Source organism: Antechinus flavipes, chromosome 3 (assembly GCF_016432865.1).
Source record: "Antechinus flavipes isolate AdamAnt ecotype Samford, QLD, Australia chromosome 3, AdamAnt_v2, whole genome shotgun sequence".
In the NCBI taxonomy this organism is placed as follows: domain Eukaryota; kingdom Metazoa; phylum Chordata; class Mammalia; order Dasyuromorphia; family Dasyuridae; genus Antechinus; species Antechinus flavipes.
In genome coordinates, this window is record NC_067400.1 from 290,172,624 (window position 1) to 290,193,862 (window position 21,239).

The 21,239-nt window shown below is 33.9% G+C and overlaps 1 protein-coding gene across 2 annotated transcripts in view; it reads left to right on the forward strand.

Annotated features, from left to right (window-relative positions):
- Positions 1–21,239, forward strand: part of TMEM45A (transmembrane protein 45A) — an 80,018-nt gene that overhangs the window by 35,023 nt on the left and 23,756 nt on the right. The window contains exons 1-2 of one of the 2 annotated variants that reach the window (XM_051985192.1): positions 8,207–8,311; positions 18,001–18,211. In XM_051985192.1, coding sequence (XP_051841152.1) covers positions 18,022–18,211 — 190 coding nt within the window. In that variant the 5' untranslated portion in view covers positions 8,207–8,311; positions 18,001–18,021. Of the gene's footprint in view, positions 1–8,206; positions 8,312–18,000; positions 18,212–21,239 lie in introns of those variants that run through there. The other variant, XM_051985191.1, reaches the window with a different exon arrangement.

The window sequence follows — 21,239 nt, forward strand, 5'->3', positions numbered from 1 at the left end:
TAATCTCATCACTCAGGCCTGCTTGTCAGACTTGGGTTTTAACAAAAATAAAAGGGAAAGGGTGAATCATTAATTAACAATTGGTTATTTATATTAAATAATTATAATTAATATATCAATAACTAACATAATGTCATAATAATTTCTTCAGTTTGTTTTTGGACTCCATTGTCAATTTGGGAGAGTCCTTTGCAGAATAATTTTAATTGAAGGAAAGACCAAATTTCAGTCAGAGGTTAAAGAAAATAAAACATATATTTCTTTCTCATTCAAGTTCCCAAGACCCTCTTAATCTTCTTTGCTGAATTGCTCTAATGCTTAGAGTGACATGAGACACTGTCATTCTATTTGTTGAACTTTCAAGAGTTTGTGGAGGCTTAGTTGCTTGGAAATTCCAAGCCCAGATAATGATCTTGTAAAGATCTATGCACTTCTTCCACTTGCCTTAGCCTGTAGACCATTTTGCTCAAAGCTCTAATAGCATCTCTGATTGTATCCCTGCTCTGTTCTGTCCCACTCTGCTTTGGAAATGACATTAGGGTTTTTTTGTGTGTGGGGGAGGGAGAGGTACCATCCTAGCTGTATTCTTCCCTTGTGATACCTGCTTCCCTATCTGTGTGCCCACGGCTGACATTCCCCCATCTCTTCCCTTAAATCTCACATTTTTCCTTGTGCAAATTAAGGTATTTCTAATAAGGGCTTTTTGCTTTTAGCCAGACTATTCTATTAAATTCCTTTTAAACTTCAGGGAAACTGTTATGGACTGAGGGAGTAGGCTATTATAGGAGTCCAGAAGGGAGATAACAAAGCTTTCATTGGGATGGTAGTAATAAGAATGGAAAAGAAAAAATGGGATCCATAGTGATCATAGCCCAGGTCCCACCAGAAGCAGCAAGGCAAAGTAGGTAGGGCTGCCCTTCTGCTTTCTATGCATATCTCCCACCTTTCATGTTGCCCTTTCTAATTTTGGAATCCATTGTGAGATATGGAAGACACTGGCACAGAATCTCCCAGCATGGCATGTCCACATCAAATTGCAGAATCTCAATCAAAGGAAATGTGAGATCCACAAATTTAGAAACTCTTCACTCTAAATGTTTATATGGACTATTCTGTACCTGATAAGTGATAGAACCTTGTGAGCTCATTTGGGTCTGATCAAACATAGAAACACTGCACCTCCCTGATATAATGATGTCTTCTAGTTCTCTTCAAGCACAAAGAATAACAAACCAACCATTTTAATAATAACTTTTTGTCTTCACTGTTCTTTGAGTCTTAGGGACAATGTCAATCGAGAGTTGGAATATTCTTTGGAGATTTTCTAGTCCCCCGCTTTTACTTAGCCAGCAAAACATCTCTATTCAGCAAACATCAAGCCAACCTCTAGGTCTTTGTTCATATATTTTTAGCTTCAAGATACGCTGTCTCATAAAGCAGTCCATTCTCTTTCTTGATAGTTCTTATTGTCAGACCTTTATTTATACTGAGCTGAAATCTGTTTCTCATCAACTTCATTGGTTCTACTTCCTTTTGGGGGAAGAAAAAACTCTCATCTGACAGCCTTCAAATTCTTGAAAATTGCAGTCACCATTTAACCCAGTATTCAACACATTGTGCTTTAAAAAAGCTGTTTAATTCATTCATGATATTTCCCCTGAATAGTTTCTTCTTCAAGTTAAACATCCCTTTTTTTTTTTTAAAGTTTTATTTGATATGATTTCAAGCCTTTCCATATCTTGGTCTCTTACTCTGTCTGCTTTTTCAATGACACGCCTTAAAATGAACATACTGTTATAGTAGAACTGAATCTCTTAATTCATATGTAATCCAACCACGTTCCTGTGGGGGAGTTATGACATAGTTCCACTGTCTTTATTTTTTTCTCAACAGTACATTACACTCACAGTTCTATTGCATTCCTGGAAGTTCCCAGGGGACTGGCTAGCATTTCAGAAGGTTAGTGTGGAATCTGGCAAGTGTTTAAATAAAAGCTTTCTTTATTAGACTCAGGGCCAATACGTGATCCACTCTGCTATGGTTGGCTTCAGTTAGAACATCATGGGTTGTTCCCCTGAAGTGTGTTAGATGGAATTTGCAGAATGTTTGAGTATCCTGTCACTGGTCCACCAGCCATTCCTTGGTCTTTTTCTGCCATAGTTTGTTGCGGATGACTGAATAAAAAATCTTACTGGCAAAAAAAATTAGTCTCGCTGTTATTATGTCTTTCAGATGAGATAAGTCATTATTTTTCTCTCATTAATAATCAATTATTGAATTAGGACCAGGATTTTTTTTCAGAAGCTGTAGGTTGTTCAGTCTCCAAAGAACATTGCTAAAATAAGACTGAATGAACTTTCTCCTTAATTAAGTTCAGAACCCTCCCAGAAAGAGGAAAACCATTATGGTCTACCTAGGTATGGGTAGAAATAAGTTCTTTGATTATATTGCTCAAGACTGAGCAGTTTAGAAGTCAATGACATTATTGGCCACATTCTCCCAGCCTCTCAATAAAACAGATCTTCTCTCATTGTAATATTCATTCTCTCATTAATTGTTAACCAATCAGAGTTGATTGCCAACCTCAGGAATACCCACTCTTCGAGGGGCTTATAAGTCCATTACCATGATTCATCCTTGGAATTCCAGAGTGTCATTGGTTCATTTTATTGAAAATATGCTAGTATAGTAATAAAGTGATTAATTACTTAGAAATTATGTCTTTCAAATTTTTTCAACGTTACATGGGGAATACTTGCCATAGCCAGAGCTGTGTAAGTAAACTGAGGAGTGCAAGACCAAGAATAAATTTAAAAGGAAAATTCCTTTTTTGTTTTCCTTTGTTGAAGTCTGGGTACTGGTTATCTTTCTTTCTTTCTTTTTTTTTTTCTGGGGAGGGGGCAGTTTACTGTATCTTTGGTTAAATGATCAGTGTGACCTTAGATGTTAGGAATTCATTAAGTGTGCATACATTCCTAACACCTTGAGATGCATTGGGTAGAGTGAAGGAAGTTCTGGGTTCACTTCTTACCTCTGAGCTTCACTAGTAGTATGATCATAGGCGAGTTACTTACCTACTAACAACCTTAGTTTCCTTAGTTCTTGAATCATCCATTCATCTTGGGCAGAAGTATATAGGAGGAGAAAGTTAAATTCACTTTGGAAAGCATTGAGTCCTTGAATTTCAATTTATTTTTAAAAAATTATTTTTTTCTCCCCACTTATTTATAAAAACAATTTTAAACATTAAAAAAAAGTTTTGAGCTCCAAATTCTGTCTTCTTCTTTTCCCTGAGATGGTAAGCAATCTGATCTGTTATACATGTGCCATTATGTAAAATATTTCCATATTAGTCATTTTTGTGAGAAAACTTGAACAAAAAAAAGAAAGAAAATGAAAAATAGTATAATGCAGTCTGTATTCAAACAATATCAATTCTTTCTCTGAAAGGAGATAGTGCACTTCATCATGAGTCCTTTGGGATTGTCTTGCATCACTGGATTGTTGAGATGAGCTAAGCTGTTCATAATTCTTCATCATACAGTATTGTTGTTGCTATGTATGATATTCTCCTAATTCTTCTCTACTTCACTTAGTATCATTTCATGTAAGTGTGTATAGGTTTTTCTGAAACTATCTTGCTTATCATTTCTTTTTTTTCCCCCCTGAGGCAATTGGGGTTAAGTGACTTGCCCAGGGTCACACAGCTAGAAAATGTTAAGTGTCTGAGGTCAGATTTGAACTCAGGTCCTTCTGACTTCAGGGCTGGTGTTCTATCCACTGAACCAGCTAGCTGCCCTGTGCTTATCATTTCTTATGGCACAATAATATTCCATCACTTTCATATACCACAGCTTCCCTAATTGATGGACATCCCCTCAAATTCCAATTCTTAGCCACCATAAACAAAGAACTACTATAAATATTTTTGTACAAATAAGTTCTTTTCTCTGTCTCTGTCTCTGTGTGTCTACACCTTTCTCTCTCTCTCTCTCTCTCTCTCTCTCTCTCTCTCATTTCTTTCTTATTTCTGTGGAATACAACCAGCAGTGGTATTGCTGGAACAAAGGATATACACAGTTTATAGCCCTTTGGTCATAGTTCCAAATTCTTCTCCAGAATGGCTGAATCAGTTCACAGCTCCATCAACAATGAATTAAGTGTCCTAGTTTTCCCACATCTCCTCCAACTTTTATCATTTTTCTTTTCTATTATATTAGCCATATTAGAATAATATTCTATTAATTATATTATATTTTCTTTTCTATTATATTATATTATAATATTCTATTATATTATATAGGTATGAGGTGGTATTTTGGAGTTGTTTCAAGTTACATTTTTCTAAACAATAATGATTTAGAACATTTTTCATATGTCTATAGATTGCTTTGACTTCTTTGTCTGAAAACTGCATGTTCCTATCCTTTAACTATTTATCAATTGGGGAACGACTTGTATTCTTATAAATTTGACTCAGTTTTCTCTCTTTATTTGAGAAATGAGGCCTTTATCAGAGAGGCTTGCTGTAAAATTTTTTTTCCTGACTTTCTGCTTTTGATTTTCAACTTCTGATATAAATCAAAAGAAATTTGATTTGGGAGATTTCCTGGCACCAGAGGAATGGAAGGAACATTTGAGACAGAAGTTTAGCAAGAGAACAAACATTTTTAGTGAATGAGTTGCCCTGTAAAGATGGGATGCCTCAATCACTTATTGCTAATAGGTAAAATAGTTATAAACTCCACATGAGATAAATTGAGATGATGAATATTTTTCTTGGAGGACTCTAAACCAAAGAGACCATTTGTGACTCATATAAAGTCTGTCTGATTCAAACAGTTCAGAAGCAGATATATCAAAGGAAGAAGACTTTGTATACTGCACCTCAAGAACTAAATATAGTACTAGGTTGTCTGAATCCTCCATAATCTCAGATTTTAAATGTCAGGATTATAAATCAGGACACTGAGGATCTACTAGCACTGATAGGTGCTGGTACCTAGCACTTAGTACAGGGTAGGTAAGTTAGTAGATCCAAAAAAAAAAAAAAAAAAAACAAAACAAAAAAAAAAAAAACAAGGGCATCTGGATGGGTGAGCAGCTTAACTTTATGATGTCCTAGAGAAAACTGGGAAAACAGTTACTCCCTTGCTACTCATATTGCTTTTCTCTCTTGTACCTTCATTTGGTTTGTATCAGCATCATGCATGTGTTGTATTATTTGTTAACTATGCTTAAATTGCTATTAGGAAACTAATATGGCCATTTTGCATTGCCTACCAGTGGGCCAAGATGAAGAAGATGATATGAAGAAGAACTAGGCTGAGGAAAGTCACAAGAAAAGTTCATCTGTCTCCCTAACTTCCCCTTCTGTCCATCTGTCTATCCACAAACATTATAATCTGCTATTTTATTACCTAATGTTTCCAAAAAATTGAATTTTGACCCAACCTCAGAGACCAGTGATGACCTAAAAGATAGAAACTTTAGGCAGAGAACCAAACCTCTGTCTAAATGTTAGGAATTTTTCCTGAGGCTTTGGAATGATTGTAACTGAACTTAAAACTTTTGATTTAAAATAAACTTCCTGAAGCTGAATAGAAGGAAATGAAGTGAATCCTAGGGACCATCATATTGTCCCCTACATGTAAAGTGAGCTAGTTATTGCAATATGATGTTACACTTCAAACACGTGTTTCATCTCTTACTGGTGAAGATTTCCTATCTCACTTTCTTTGAGGAGCCTGGTCTCAGATACACCTAGACTGGGTCTAGAAGTCAATCCTTGATCCTCTGACCATCGATGCTGGCTAGCCCATAAATCTAAACTTTTGGCTTTTTGGATTTTGGATTCCTGTCTCAGGGAGGAGTCATTCCTCCTCCTTTTTATATACCCAAGCTTGTTACCTCTAATATCTTTAGTTTGGCACAAAAGAACTCTAAAGCCAAAAGAGTCAAAGCCCAGGGTCTCATGTTGGACTTGGGTGGAGAGAGTTACTGCATCTCTCCTTGTAGCATTATTTTGAAGGATTCTATTCTGGAGAAGAGATCTTGCCAAAAGAGAGAGGAAGAGGTGGAGGGATACTAAGACCTTTTGAAGATACCTTGATTTCCAGATCTGCAACTGCAGCCAGTTTAAGAAGCTATTGTCTACTCATAGTTAACAGACCAGAAGCCAGCTACAGAATATCTACACATGTTCAAAAGTCTTTCCAATGTACTTCTATTACTTCACGAATTATCTGGACATAATCTCTTCAACATCTTCCATATGAGAAGTTGTATCAGTAGCATTTTGTGCATGCTTATAGAGATTAAATTTATTGATTAATCCCATTATACATTTTAAAAAAGGAAAAATTCAGAATCTGAGTGACACTATCATTCCCTAGCATTGAATGCAGTCACTAATATTAGTGTTAATATCAATGTTAGTTATCTTATTGTAACTTTTTATGGTTGCAACTTTGGGTGGGTCATTTAAACTCATGGGCTTCAGTTTCTTCAATAGTAAAATAACAGGGTTAGACTAGATGAACTCCAAGATCTTGTATAGGTTTAAATCTACCATCCTATGATAGTATGTGAATCAATGCTTTTCTTTACAACTTTCTTTACAGCAAGAAAATTGCATCACTGTATGGTCTTTCAGCGATTTCAGATTATTATCTTTGCCTCGTGAATGGATAATAGCACTCAATCCTATCTCCACAAACACAATAGTAGCTTGTTTCATCAAGTTGTCTGTATATGTAATATTATTGTTAGTATTCATATTTACAAAATTGTAATTGTTCTTTTGGTTCTGCTCACTTAGCTTACACAAGTCATCTTAGGTTGTTCTTATATCATTACCTTCATCATTTCTTATGGCACTTATAGATACTTATAGTATTGTATCACTTTCATATAGTATAATTTGTCTAGCCATTCTCCAACTGATAGGTATCCAATTCTTTTCCACCATGAAAAGAGTTGTTATAAATCTTTTTTGTACACATAGAACCTTTTTCTCTTTCTTTGGTCTCTTTGTGGGCAAAGATCTAATAAGGGTCAGAAAGTATGCACAATTAAATAGTCTTTTGATCATAATTCCAAATTGTTTTCTTGACTGGCTAGATCAGTTCATAATTCCTCCAATAGTGCATTAATATATTTGTTTACTCACATTTTCTCCAGCATTTAACATATCTCTTTTGGGATCAGTTTTGCCAATCTCATAAGTTCCTCACTAAATTAAAAAAAAAATGATGAACCATTGCACTTGCAAATATGTTTATACATTTCAGTGGCTCCGTCTTCTAACTTAAATTGTAAAGTTCTGGAGAGCAGATGCTATTCAATCTCGAGTATCCTCAGAAACCTAGATTTTTTTTCTGAGTAGTATATGTATCATTACTCAGAGCAACTGACATCTTGGAGTGGGTGGGTCTGATTGTTGGATCCATTGCTGTCTGTTTTTGCTTCCTGAAACTCCCTTACATCCTGTCCCCAAGTTAGGGAAGTTAGATTTTACACTGGATAGAGCACTAGGTCTGGAGTCAGGAAACCTTCAGTTCAAATCCCACTTTAGAGATTTAAAAGCTCTGTGACTCTGACCAAATCACTTACTCTGTTTGTCTCAGTTTCCTTATTCATAAAATAAACCAGAAAAGGAAATGGCAACCCACTCCATTATCTTTGCCAAGAAAACCTCAAATAAGGTCATGAAGAAGCAGACATGACTGAAACAAATGAACAACAACAACTTAACTCCTCAGGTTCAGTATCTACTATCCACGAAACCTGGATAGTTTAGCCCTTTATGTGAAGCTGGATTCTCTCTTAGGAAAGAATTTATTTTAAATCATAATATCATTTATAATTGTTTTATTTTGTTATTTTTATTGCCTCTATTCATTGATATTTATGCAATCAGTCACCTGGCAGAGACACTTTCCAGGTCAGTCTGTACTCTCGGCTTAATTTTCGGGATTAATGATTGTTGCTCAGAGTCTTACAGGGTTGAATATGATTAGAAGGATGGGTTTGATTTAGAGCCGAGTTTTGGCACAGATAGTTTAAACATAAATGAACATGTTTCAAGGGTTGTGCTCATAAGCTCAGCACTGGGACACATTCTAAAGATTTATCTGTTAACTTCTTGTTTGAAAGATAGACTTCATTTCAGCCAAAGAGAAATCAAAGTTGGTTATTTCAGAATTAGTGTTGGTTATCTTTTGTTTTCACTTCTTATCACTGATGCTATTTCCAGCTCTTCGAAGGAGAAAAGCAGCAAGTTGAAATCCACTTGGCAGGAAAATTGAAGGTAAGATTTGACAAAAGAATCCTGCTAACCTTTAAAAATGGTGAAGGCATAAAGGATAGAATGGCCAGGGGCAGTAAGTGTGGAAGAATGAAGTGAGTAAGCGAAGCAGAAATTCCCTCCCCACCAAAAATCCCCAAATCCCAATCTCCTCCCTCAAAAATACTTATTTAAAATTGCATGTGCTTGTCTCATTTTGGTTTTGAATTGTATGCTATTAGGATAATGAATTACAAGGAACTGTCCAAAGTGTTTTGTTGTTGCAAGTGTTCATTGAATGAATACTACTTGTTGATAAAGTTCTATTTTTTTTTCCATCGTGAAGTTGTGGGGAGAGAGAGGAGGTTGAAGGTTGGAGAGAAGGAACTTGTATCACTTAGCATTTGTCATAATGGAATTTGTTTTGTAATACAACTTGTGGTTGAGAGATTTGAATTTGTTACCAAGGAAAATAGTTGGAAGCAATGGGTATAAATTGTAGAGAGGAATTTTTTGGCTTAGCCTAAGAGAATACTTTTGAATGAGAGCTGTCTAAAAGCAGAGTAGAGTGCTTATAAAGGTAGTGGATTTTCTCCTAGAGAAAGTTTTTATGCGGAGATTGAATGACTAATTTTTAGATGATCTAGATTCTAGACTAGAATTTTTCTGCCAAGAGTCATTTGAATAGTTATAACATCATTTGTGGGCCAAACAAAATTGTCAGCTTATAAAACTCAATTAATGGGAGGTTGAAATACCTAGCTTTCAGCTCATCATAGCCTGTAGTTGCCTTAATAAATGATTTTGCTGACCTTATAAGTCCTGTGGGCTAGATGTTCCTCATTTCTGGTCCAGAGGGTAATTCTGTTAAATGAGAGACTAGAGTAGTTAATTTTTTGGATCTCTTTTAACTGAAATTCTGTGAATCTCTTTTCTCTAGAGATGGGCCCTGAAACATTGAGATGGTTTAAGTTCATCCCTGCCTTGATAAATGCTTGGCATATATTAGGCACTTAAATGCTTGTTTTTTTCCATTGAAACGGAGGGATGAAGTAAATGATCTATGATTATGCAGAGGGAGCAGTATTCAAAATCAGGCATTATCCATGCATTTACTAGTAAGAGGTAAAAAATCAGTTCTCTTACTTGAGTAAGAATTTATGGTTTTCTCCAAGATCTTGTTTAATTAATATAGATTTTAAGTTACATTTCTTTAGATGTCATATCAATGAGAAAAAATGTGAAAGCTGAAACAAAGAATTGGTATAGGTCTCTAACTCTTAACTTACCTTTTCTTATTTTTTATTTTTGCAAAGCATGTTAAGTGACTTGCCCAGGGTCACACAAGCTAGGAAATGTTAAGTGTCTGAGATCATATCTGAACTCAGGTCCTTCTGACTTCAGGGCCAGGACCCTACCTACTTCGCCATCTAGCTGCCCCTTTTTACTGATCATTAACCTCATCCCCAATATATTGACTTTAACCTATGCCCCATATGATCCTAGTTTTTTTTTTTTAACATTTAAAAAAGGTATTGTGTGGATGAACTAACTGCTGTTATTTTTAATTACTTGAAGTCAAGGTACAATATATTCTAAACAGTTCCTCTTAATTGCTGGCATTTTAACTTACTTGCTGCTAGGAATGTATACTTACATAGATGTACGTATATATGTGTATGTACATATCTATATTCTGGTTTATAAAGTTTGTATCTTTTGACTATCAGTCATTTGGTCAATGGTCTTATTCTTATAATCTTATAACTTTATATCAGTTCTTTATAGAGTTTGTAAATGAGACTTTTTATATTTAAAAAAAACCCAAAACCCTCATCCTAAAGCTTTTTTTTTCCTGTTACCTGCTTGCCTCCCACTTCAGCTGACCTTCTCTTCTTTACACACAAATTTCATCTGTCTTTCCTGTGCCTTTGTGTAGAAGTTGGAAAAGTGCCACCTTTTCACAGCAGGCAAAACTTCCCAGTGTTGTCAGAATCAAAATGAAATGTAGTTGGGGAGTTAGTCATATTTATATTGCTTTAGATGCATGTTTACATATGTGTGTGTGTCTGGGTATATGTGGGTATATATGTATGTAAGTATATGTATGTGTATATATAGATATATGCATATGCATGGGTATATAGATATGTATGAATATATATATGTAAAGGTATATATGTTTATATATGCATATATCTGTGCTTTACTGTAGCCTGCTTGGGGAAAGTGGGGAGGAAATGAAAGGGGAGAAAAAGAATAAAGTAAAAATTGCACAGCAGAGAAAAAAGAATAATCTACAAAGAAGCAAAGAAAAGATAGATACTTATGAATACATTTTCTTCTATGATTATATATGACTATCTTGAAATGGAAATAAATTATTATATATTTTGAATTCTCCCTGATGTTCAGCTGGGAACATGACAGTGTTTTATTTTTATTTTCCTTTATTTTCTTATTTTGTATTTAATTTTAAAATAATATTAAAAAATGTTGAATTGGGGAATATTTAACAAAACAAACACACAATACAACTTTGACAAGTATGACACAACTGACTAGCCCAACTCTCTTATTTTAAGATGAAGAAGCTGAGGACAGACTGTGAAGGGACTTGTCCAGACAAGAATAGTGTTTAAGAAGAGATTTTAGAAACTTAAATATTGTACAAATTATAATAGCTTAAATTATATCTATGACCAAAGTAAAAAAAAAGCAAAACAAAAAAACCCCAAAACAACATAATGATGATGATGATAGCTACTATTTATATGGTCCTTTAAGGCTTGCATTTGTAATGATTTTTTAATCTTGATGCTTATTAAATGTGGTAGCTCATCCTCTGTATTTAATAAGTTTCTTTTCCCACTCATTTCAAAGTAGCCTCTCTACTCTCCTTATGGACAAAGATGCAGATAAAATGTGGGAACAGTTTGGACATGGCATTAGAAACTGTTGTCATCAAGAAAAAGGAGGTGGAAAAATCTCTCTTTCTAAGGAAGCTGTTTTCAACTTTTTTTTTTTTTTTTTTTGCAAATAAAGTTTTGAGAATAGATTTGACTATGAGGCATTTGGGTAGAGCTCTGGAATTGGAGGGAGGAAGACACTATATTCAAAATCATCTACAAGTACTAGCTTAATGATTTTGGTTGAGCCACTTAATCTCTTTCAGCCTCAGTTTTCTCATCTGTCAAATGGGGATGATAGACCTTCCAATTTTTTTTTTTTGTGAAAAATCAAATTAAATAGCTTGGCAAAACCTTAACGTACCATATAAATGCTAGCTGCTACTATTATTATCAGTAAGAATGATATCTTGAGAGAAAAATTAAATGATATCAAACTTTCCAGAGAAGTGAAATCAATGGGCATTATCTTGAGGGTTTGATTATAGCTGAAATATTGTAAGTAATTATATATTCCATAGATTCACAGATCTTCAGTGGAACAGGTTAGGTTCACAAGACACAATAGTCAGTGACTAGAGTATTTTAGTGCTTGATAAACCCAAAGATTCTGGGATAAGAATTCACTATTTGACAAAAATTGCTGGGGAAATTGGAAATTAGTATGGTAGAAACTAGGAATTGACCCACACCTAACACCCTATACCAAGAATTAAAATGGGCTCATGATTTAGACATGTTTATTATCAATATCATTAGTAAATAAATAATATCTATTTACTAATTCTAATATTTATTTAAATATAGATATGAGTTATTGTTATTGGGAAAGAGAAGGTATCTCTAAGTTGTTAATCTATTAACATTTAATGAACTGGAATGGAAATTTGAGCTGAATAATTACCTATTAACTTGTTTGTTCAAAATTATCACAACATATCCCTAGATCACTACAGGGCTCAGGAGAAAAATTAAATACATAGAAACCAATCAAATGGCAAGCTGGTTGATTTATAATGTGAAGTGGCATTTCAGAACCCATATTACATTGCTACCTGTAATGTGTTTGTGGAGGGATCATGCTCCTTCCTTTTAATTTTGTTACACTTTCATCTAAGTCATCAATAAAAATATGAAACAGAATAGGATCCCAGAATAGAACTCCATGGCACTCTATTAAAAATATATACCTAGATTGGGGCAAATCCATTCATTAATAACCATATTTGGGTTCTCATTATTCAATAGGTGCTGTTTTTTTAAAATCCATATCATTTTTATTTTGTATATAAGAAAAATGAAAATTTTTAGCAAATACTTTGTTAAAGATAAGCTATGTGTGGATTTTCCCTGATCTTGTAAACCTGTCCAAAAAAAAAAAAAGAAATGAAGGTATTATAAACCATTCTTTTAATATAGGTTTTAGCAGTTCAGGACAGTAGGCTATAAAATGTGAGAAAATCATGAATGATTATGAAATGAATCTTATCAGTATGTAATTGCTTCTAGATACTCAGCAGGGATGTTGATGAGTCAGATAACATCTTAAGAAGGTGTATATAATAACAATCGCCTACTCTTCTAAATGTTCCCTCTTTTTGTCCAGCTTACTAACTTTGTCAAGTTCTTTGTCACCCCTGGCCTAGTTTATTGCAGTAGGATCTTGTGATTTCTCTTTTGTACCAGTCTGTCTTACATCTTGCTGAAAGATGTTATCTTCTTAATACATGGATCTGATAATCTTATATCACAGTTCAAAAACTGTCTGAGTTTCTAGTTGGTTTTTTAAAGTGGATAAAGTTTAAATTCTTTAGGTTAGCATTCAGACTTTGTTACAATCTTGTTCTAACCTCTTTCCAACCTTATTTCTCAAGAGACTAATTTCAAATATTCCCTCAGATATTCACTACCTGACAGACATTGGATATGTTACTTACTTTCTTTGCCTACATAACTCTGCCAACCTCATGGGATTGTTGAGATGTGATCAAATTAGGTAATATATGCATAGTGCTTTGCAAACCTTTTTTTTTTTTTTTTACTAGCACTTCATATAATTAGTTCTTCAGTCAAAAGTAGACTACTCAACTGAACATGTCCTACATTTTCCCATCTCCATGCTTTTATTAACTCCTTCTTTGCCTCTGACTATGGAAAGACACTTTTCAAAAAAACAGCTCAAATCTCATCTTCTAACAAAGCCTTACCTGATGAATGCCATTGCAAGTTATCCTTTCCTTCTTGTTCACTCTGATGCAAACTCAAATGCAATTCAAATCAGCAACTGTTTATTAATTGTCTGTGGTAGACCAGATGGCTGTCTGAAAGGAAGCAAACTGACCAGCTCTTCCTTATGTCTATTATTTACAATTGGAGATATTGGCAACCTCCAATCACCCGCATCCAGTGCTTGAGGAATACTAATTTGGGCAAGATTCAGAACAGGACTTCAAGGTCCCAAGCACTCTGTACTGAGAAGCTAGAGTGGGCCCTGAAGACCAATCACTACAAAACTCAAAGATCCTGTAGATGTGGATGTGAGTGCAGGAGGAGGTCAGCAGGTAATTCTGGGTGAACTAGATAGAAATCAAACAGGACTAACCATCTTACTCAAAAACACATAATAAGGTGGGACTTGGCCCTAGCATAAAGTATCAATTAGGGAACTAAAGGTAGAGATATAAGTAAGCCAAAGAAGATCTCAAGTAGTATAATAAATTATTAAAGATCCAGAGATCCTTCCCAAAACGGCTTTGAAGAAGAGAGTAATTATATAATTATAATTATATATAAAAAAAAAATGTTGAATTGGGGAATATTTAACAAAATAAACACACAATACAACTTTGATAAGTTAGACACAACTGACTAGCCCAACTCTCTTATTTTAAGATGAAGAAGCTGGGGACAGACTGTGAAGGGACTTGCCCATATATTCTCTCTCTCTCTCTCTCTCTCTCTCTCTCTCTCTCTCTCTCTCTCTCTCTCTCTCTCTCTGTCTCTCTCTCTCTGTCTCTCTCTCTCTGTCTCTCTGTAGCAGCAGACATCTTTTAACAGGAATCTTAAAAGTCCCAGGAACCCCATAGCCAAAATCCAGACTTTCTGCATCAAAGAAAAAATTAGTCTTAATATCCAGAAAGGAGTTCATATATTAACAAACTCTAACCAGGTCATACAACAGGGAAGTTTCTACCAAAAAAGAGATATAGCAATACTGTACTCCATAACACAAAAAAGATATAGGCTTGTAGGGCAATTTTACTTGCTTTTTCAAAGTTGAGTAAAATCCTTTAGGGAAAAAAATGTGGACCTTTAATGGAGAGAGAACGTTCTAGGATTTCTGAGGAAAAGACCAGATTTAAATAGAAACTTTGAAATGCAAACACAGGAGTCAAGAAAAAATTGGAAAGGTAAATTTGTTTGAGCATTTGGAAAATGTATGACAATGCCATTCTAGCATTGTCATAAGATTAAAAAAAGTGTCTCTTTAGAACTTTAATATCTATTGGATATGGTGAGAGTTAAATAAAATAAAGAAAGGGCAGAGGAATAATTCTGTTCTAAAGATCTTAAGAGGAAAGAAAGTAAAAAATAAACCATATATAGAAAGGAGAGATAAGATGAAACTTGTTATTTCTCATGATTATAGGGTATGACAAGAAGAGTGTACTAATATGTAGAAAAGGATATAGAGAGGGGACATCACATGAACTTCATTCTTATCTGAACTGGATAAAAGATAATTGACTACACACACATTTTAGTGGAGAAATACATCCTATTCAAAGGGAAACAAATGGAAATAGAGAAGAGGAGGTTAAGAGCAAAATAATATTGGGGAGAGATGGGTCAGATGCAAAACAAATTTCATGATTCTAAAAGGGGAAAAATGGAATGCTATGATACCATATGAAATCAGGATAGTGATGATTTCAGACAATCCTGGGAATTATGAACTGATGCAGAGTGAAATGAGCAGAACCAGTAGAAAAATTTATACTAGCATAGCTTTGCAATGAAAAATAACTCTGAAGGACTTAAGACTGAATTGATCAGTGCAATGGCTCACCAGGATTCCAGAAGACCTACCATGAAGCATGTTACCCACTTCCTAGCAGAGAAATGATGGACTCAAGGTTCAGAAAGAGACCTACATTTTTGGACATGGCCATTGCATAGATTCACTTTATTTGGTTATGTTTATTTTTAATGAGTGTTTTCTTTTAAGTTTTTATTAAGAAGTTTCAGAGGAAGAGTGAGGCAAACATTAGCAAAAGTGATATAAAAAAAGAGGACCATTGAAACATTTCTAGAAATAAGCAAAACAACAAAAAGCAACTCAGAAAGATGTACAGGCAAGCCAAATAATTTTGAAGATAATGTATGGAATTTGTTTTGGACTTAAAAATTAGTGGTATGAAATGAAGGGTCACAGTTTCATGTGTAATTCTCTTTTTGTGACTTTATATATCATATACATATATATGTTATATACTCTTTTTGGTGTTTATTTTGGTATCTATATTTAAAAAATATAATTTATAAAGTATTGGGCATACAAAGATGAAAAATGAATCTTCCTTTGCAGAACTTACAATTTAATTGTGGGGATGCGGCTTTTCCATAGATTTATTGTGATACAAGTTAGAAATAAATGGTAAACTATTCCAGAATCTTTACCAAGAAAACCCAAGAAGTTCATCTGACATCCCCTCCCTGTATCCTTTTCAGATACATCTGTACACTCTTTTTGTCATATCCTAAATCATGAGAAATATCAAGTTTCAGCTTTTTATCTCTCCTTTCTATATGTGGGGGATTTTTATTTTCTCTTAAAAAAATGAAGATTCAAATACAACTTTGACAATTGAACAACAACACACATAGGTTGAAACCAGATACTTTCCAGTGGAGGAAGAAGGAATTATGTATATGACTGGTTGGAATCAGAAAATCTTCATATCAAATATGGTATCAGAACTAAAAAAGAAAAGAATGAATCCAACAAAGATGTGAAAGAGTTCATTCCAGATTTGAGAAATGATGTCCACAAATGGTAGGAGGTAGAAGAGGACTGAATGAGATGAAAGAACATCTGATGATCTGATTAGGATAAAAATTCTTAGAATTTCTTTGAAAGAACACAGAATTTGGAATCAAATGGCCTGGGTTTGAATTCTGTTTCTTCCACTTAAAACCTTTGTCACTTTTTGCAAATCACATCCTTTTTGGACCTCAATTTACTCATCTTATGGAAAGTTACTAAAGGTTTTTGAGGAGGAAAGTAATATGATAATAGCAATTATATTTCTTATATTTATTTTTCATTCTAATTTGAAGTCTAGAATTTCTGTCCTTAGCTTATCTTTTATTAGATTATTAATGTCTTGAGAATAAGGACCATGTCTTTGTGCCTAGCTTCTTGTTGTTGTTGTTTTACATTTGGTAGCTAGGTGTTTAATGGATATTGTTACATAAATGAATAAAAAAATCATTTTCTTTGGTGGGTATGGGAGAGAAATCACTATATGCAGAACACTTTGCAAAGTATGCAAGTGATACAAATGGAATAGAAAAATAGAATACAAATAGAAACAGAAAAGGAAGGTAGTATTTTAGTTAAGAAGCTTTTGTCCTAATGTTGGGAGCATATTGTAATAGATAGGGATAGAACACCTGACCTCGAGTCAGGAAGACTCATCTTCTTGAGTTCAAATCTGACCTCAGACACTTACAAGTTGTATGACCCTGAGCAAGTCACTTAACCCAGTTTGCCTTAGTTTCCTCATCTGTAAAATATGCTGGAGAAGGAAATGGCAAATCACTTCAGTGTCTTTGCCAAGAAAACCCCAAATGGAGACACAAAGAGTCGGAAACACCTTAGACAACTGAACAATAGCACACATAGAAGTTTCAGCTGCAAATCAGATGGGAAATCACAGTGGTTCCTGATAACATTAGAATGATGAAAATTTATTATTGATCTTTGTTGCCTTCAAATGTCCAATGTCTTAATATAAAAGAAGAAACAATTAAATTTCTGAAGAGTTTTTTCAAGGTATTATTAAACTTTTAAGTTAGATATTTTGAGGAAAGGTTTTAGTATCAGAGGATTTGAGAGCTTTAAGGAACCTAAAGTCATCTAGTCTGGTGGTGTCAAGTTCAAGTAGAAATGGGGACCATAAAATCATATATAAGGCTTCCTATGTACCTCATAGTGGCTCTTTGTTCTTTAGTCATTTCAGTTATATCTGACTCTGTGACCCCATTTGGGGTTTTCATGGCAAAGATAGTAGAAATGTTAAAAGATTTGGATCTATGTCTTCTGTCCCCAAATCCAGTGCTTGACTTTGATCGTATTTTACCTCAATGGGTTGTGATGAGCAAAGTGTTTTGTTAATTGTAATGTATTATGTAAATATGAGGTGGATTTAGTTCCACCCTGAGTAAGAGTTACAAAATTCCTATGACACAATTTCAAAACTCATTGTTCAGAGTAGGTGGTTTACTCAGTCAACAAGTGTTTAAGCATCTATTCTATCAGGCACTGTGCTAAGTGCCATTACCCTTGAACTGTATGTGATGTAGTCACAAAAAGTATTAATAAAAATGTGTACTTAAATCTTAAAAACAACAATAACTAATGGCTCACAAGAGTTCCATGGTAGCAAAATATTCTTCTGACAGGGAAACTCCTGGATTTTCATGAGCCACATGATCCAATTCACTCATCTTTTACAGTAATGGATGATACCTGAAATCCTTCTAGAAATGGCATAAATGTTGTTTTTCTTTTTCTCCTAGGTTCTGCTGTACTAGAATACAATGGGAAGTTTCAGAGGTCATGCCGTCCCTGGGAGCTTTTTCCTTTTCTTTGGCTTTTGGTGGAGTGTGAAGTACATAATGAAATATGTCTGCAAAAAAAACAAGAGGACCTGTTTCCTTGGATCCAGAGCAGGATTTCAACGTTTGGAAATTATTGAGGGCCTGATCAAAGTCTCCATGTCTTTAATTGGTAAATTGGTTATTTCTTAGATTCCCATTTTTTTCCATTTAGGTGGCCAGATTCTGGATTGGATTCAAGAGAATGTGGATATGTTATTGTTATTATTATTATTGTAAAAGGATTAGCATTTTCTTTTAATTGCTCATTCTTAGCATTGTTGAAACAAACTTTGAATGGCAACTTATAGTTTTTAATTGTTACAGTTTGAGTATGAAAGTTCAGATCATCCCTTCAGCTGTGAGATCTTCCACTCTGACCCCTCTTCCCTCCCCCCCCTCCCATCCTGTTCCCTCCAGTCCCATAATTGATACATTCACAAACTAGACAAGTCAACTTATAAGTTAAGGAAAAGGGGCTGATTTGTATTGGAGGATGGATTGTCCTTATGTTAGAGCTCCCAACACTGATAAATTTGTAATTAGGTGTAGGGACAGGAAGGAGACTTCTGATACTGATAGTTTAATCTATTTTCTGTTGATTCTTGTTTAGTTTTCATTGTAATGCCAGAGAAACTGAGGCAAGATAGAGATTAGAAAGTTTTTAATATTTTATTTGGATTTCTGACAGGGATTTCTGGGACCAAAAGGATCTTTTTTGGTCTCAGGACTGAATCAGACTTTTGTCTCAAAGAATCCATCAGCCAACATGAAGTTTCCATGAAATATATATACACATGGCTCTAAGCTCGAGTAGATAAAGGCGGGGGTGGGGTAGGGGTGGAGTCCAAATTCTGGTGAGCGGGAATTTCCAAGAAGGGGACCATCAATCCATTTCTGACTCGTTGGGGGGTAGGACCATAAATTCTTGATAACTTAGAAGGAGTTAGGAGCCAGGAAGTCTGAACTCCCCCTTATATTGAGTTTATACATTTACAATTTATAACCTTAGAGTAGCCAGCCCTAAGTTATATCAGTCCTAATGATCAGGAGGGTTGCAAACAGGGGTATTGAGGCAGAACAATTTAGGGAAACTGAGGCAGGACAATAAAAGAGAACTGTGGCACAACATAATGCCTTTAGTGGATAACATTTCTAATACACAAATTCTGTGATACTCTTTTTTTGGGACCTCATATTACTTTTCCACAGATTTATTGTGCTCTGACTGAAGTACCATCTGAAATTATCACAGTAATATTATGAGAGAAGCAGAACAGATTTTTTACTGTACTCAGTTTGAAGATGAAGAAGCTAAAGCCCAGAGAAGTGACCTGCTCAATTGTAATATTAGTAGTTTTTAATCCCATAAAAAGCAAATCAGACCCCAAACAAATTGTCAAAATGATCCATAAAATTAGCTTATTAAAAAAAAAATCAAACCAATAACATAGATTAGACCATTAGTTAATTTGATTTTTTTAAAGAACGAAAAACCAAATTGCTGATATCATAAATGAAAAGGGTAAATTCATGAATGAAAAGAAAGTAAAAAAAATCATTAAAAATCATTTTGTTCAATTATTTGTTACAAAACTGATAAATGAAATGAATGACTCTCTACAAATATAAAATACTCAGATACACAAAACAAGAGAGAGAAATTTTATTAATCAAATCTCAAAAAAAAAAAAAAGAAAGAAAGAAGAGGAAAAAGCCCTAAAGAAACTTTCAAAGGGAAAAACTCTAGGACTGGAAACATTTGCAGGTTATTTTATCAAATATTCATCAACCATAATTCCAATATTACATATATTATTTATAAAAATGATGGGGGGAAGATTTTGTCAACTTATTCTTTAAAACAAGTGTGGTCTTGATACCTAAACCAAGGAGAGAGAAATCAGAGAAAGAAAATAAAGATCACTATCTCTAGTGAATACCAAGGTAAAAAATTCAATACAATATTAACAAAGAGGCTATAACAACATATTAAAAATATTAAACACTGTGATCCAGATGAATTTATTCCAGAAATGCAAAGTTGGTTTAAAAAAAAAAACTATAAACATGAAAATGAAAGACAAAATGGCTTAGTGGATAAAGAACTGGCCTTGAAGCTAGAAAAATCTGGATAAGTTATATGTTCTCTTTATTGCTTCGGGTAATTCCTTAAGACTATAAATTGCAGGAAATGTGTTGACTTTTATTAGTAGAAACAATTTCCTCACTTACAATGAAATCAACAGAACTTCTTAATATCCAAGTCCCTATAAACATCATAGACCATATTAATGATAAAACAAATTACATGATTATATCAATGGACTAAAAAAAGGCTTTTGATATAATGTAATAGCCATTTATCCATAAATTAAAAAAGAATTGAAATAAAATAACCATTTTAAAACAGTAAATATTATCTGCCTAAAACAGGGAAAACTAGCATATTTGTAATGGAGAAATATTAAAACACATATTATAAAAATGAAATTATGGATTTTTTTTCAACAAACAAAAATCTTTTTTTCTACCTTTAGCTTATCTTTTGTCTTATTTTTCATCTTTGTCCCCATTGAAAAAAAAGGAAAACAAAATTCTTATGGCAGATGCATAGTCAAGTAAAATAAATTCCTATATCAACTGTGTCCAAAAGATATATTTCTTATTCTACACCCCAACTCCTTCATTTCTTGGTCAGGAGGTCCTTAGCAGGCTGCTTATTTAGTCAGTGTTCTTAGATCAGTGTTCTTAAATCTTTTAAAGTTATTTAACTTTATATATAAACTGTTCTCCTGGCTCTTCTCACTTCAGTCTATCAGTTCATACAAGTTTTCACTGGTTTCTACTAGAAGCTTTTCCTGTAAGATCAGAGTAAAGCCATGATGTCTATTATTAACAGTATTATTTGATAAAATTCTAGAAATGCAAGTTATATGACTAAGACAAGAAAAAGAAATTGAGATAATAAAAATAGATCAGAAGAAACAAAATGATTACTTTTTATAGATGACTTGCTTCTTTACTTAGAAAGCCATAGAAATTCAACTAAAATTAATTGAAACAATTAATACTTTTAGATAAGTATAGGATATGAAATAAACCCTATCAGCTTTTCTCTGTATTACCAACATAACTCAAAAAAAGATAAAAAATCTGTA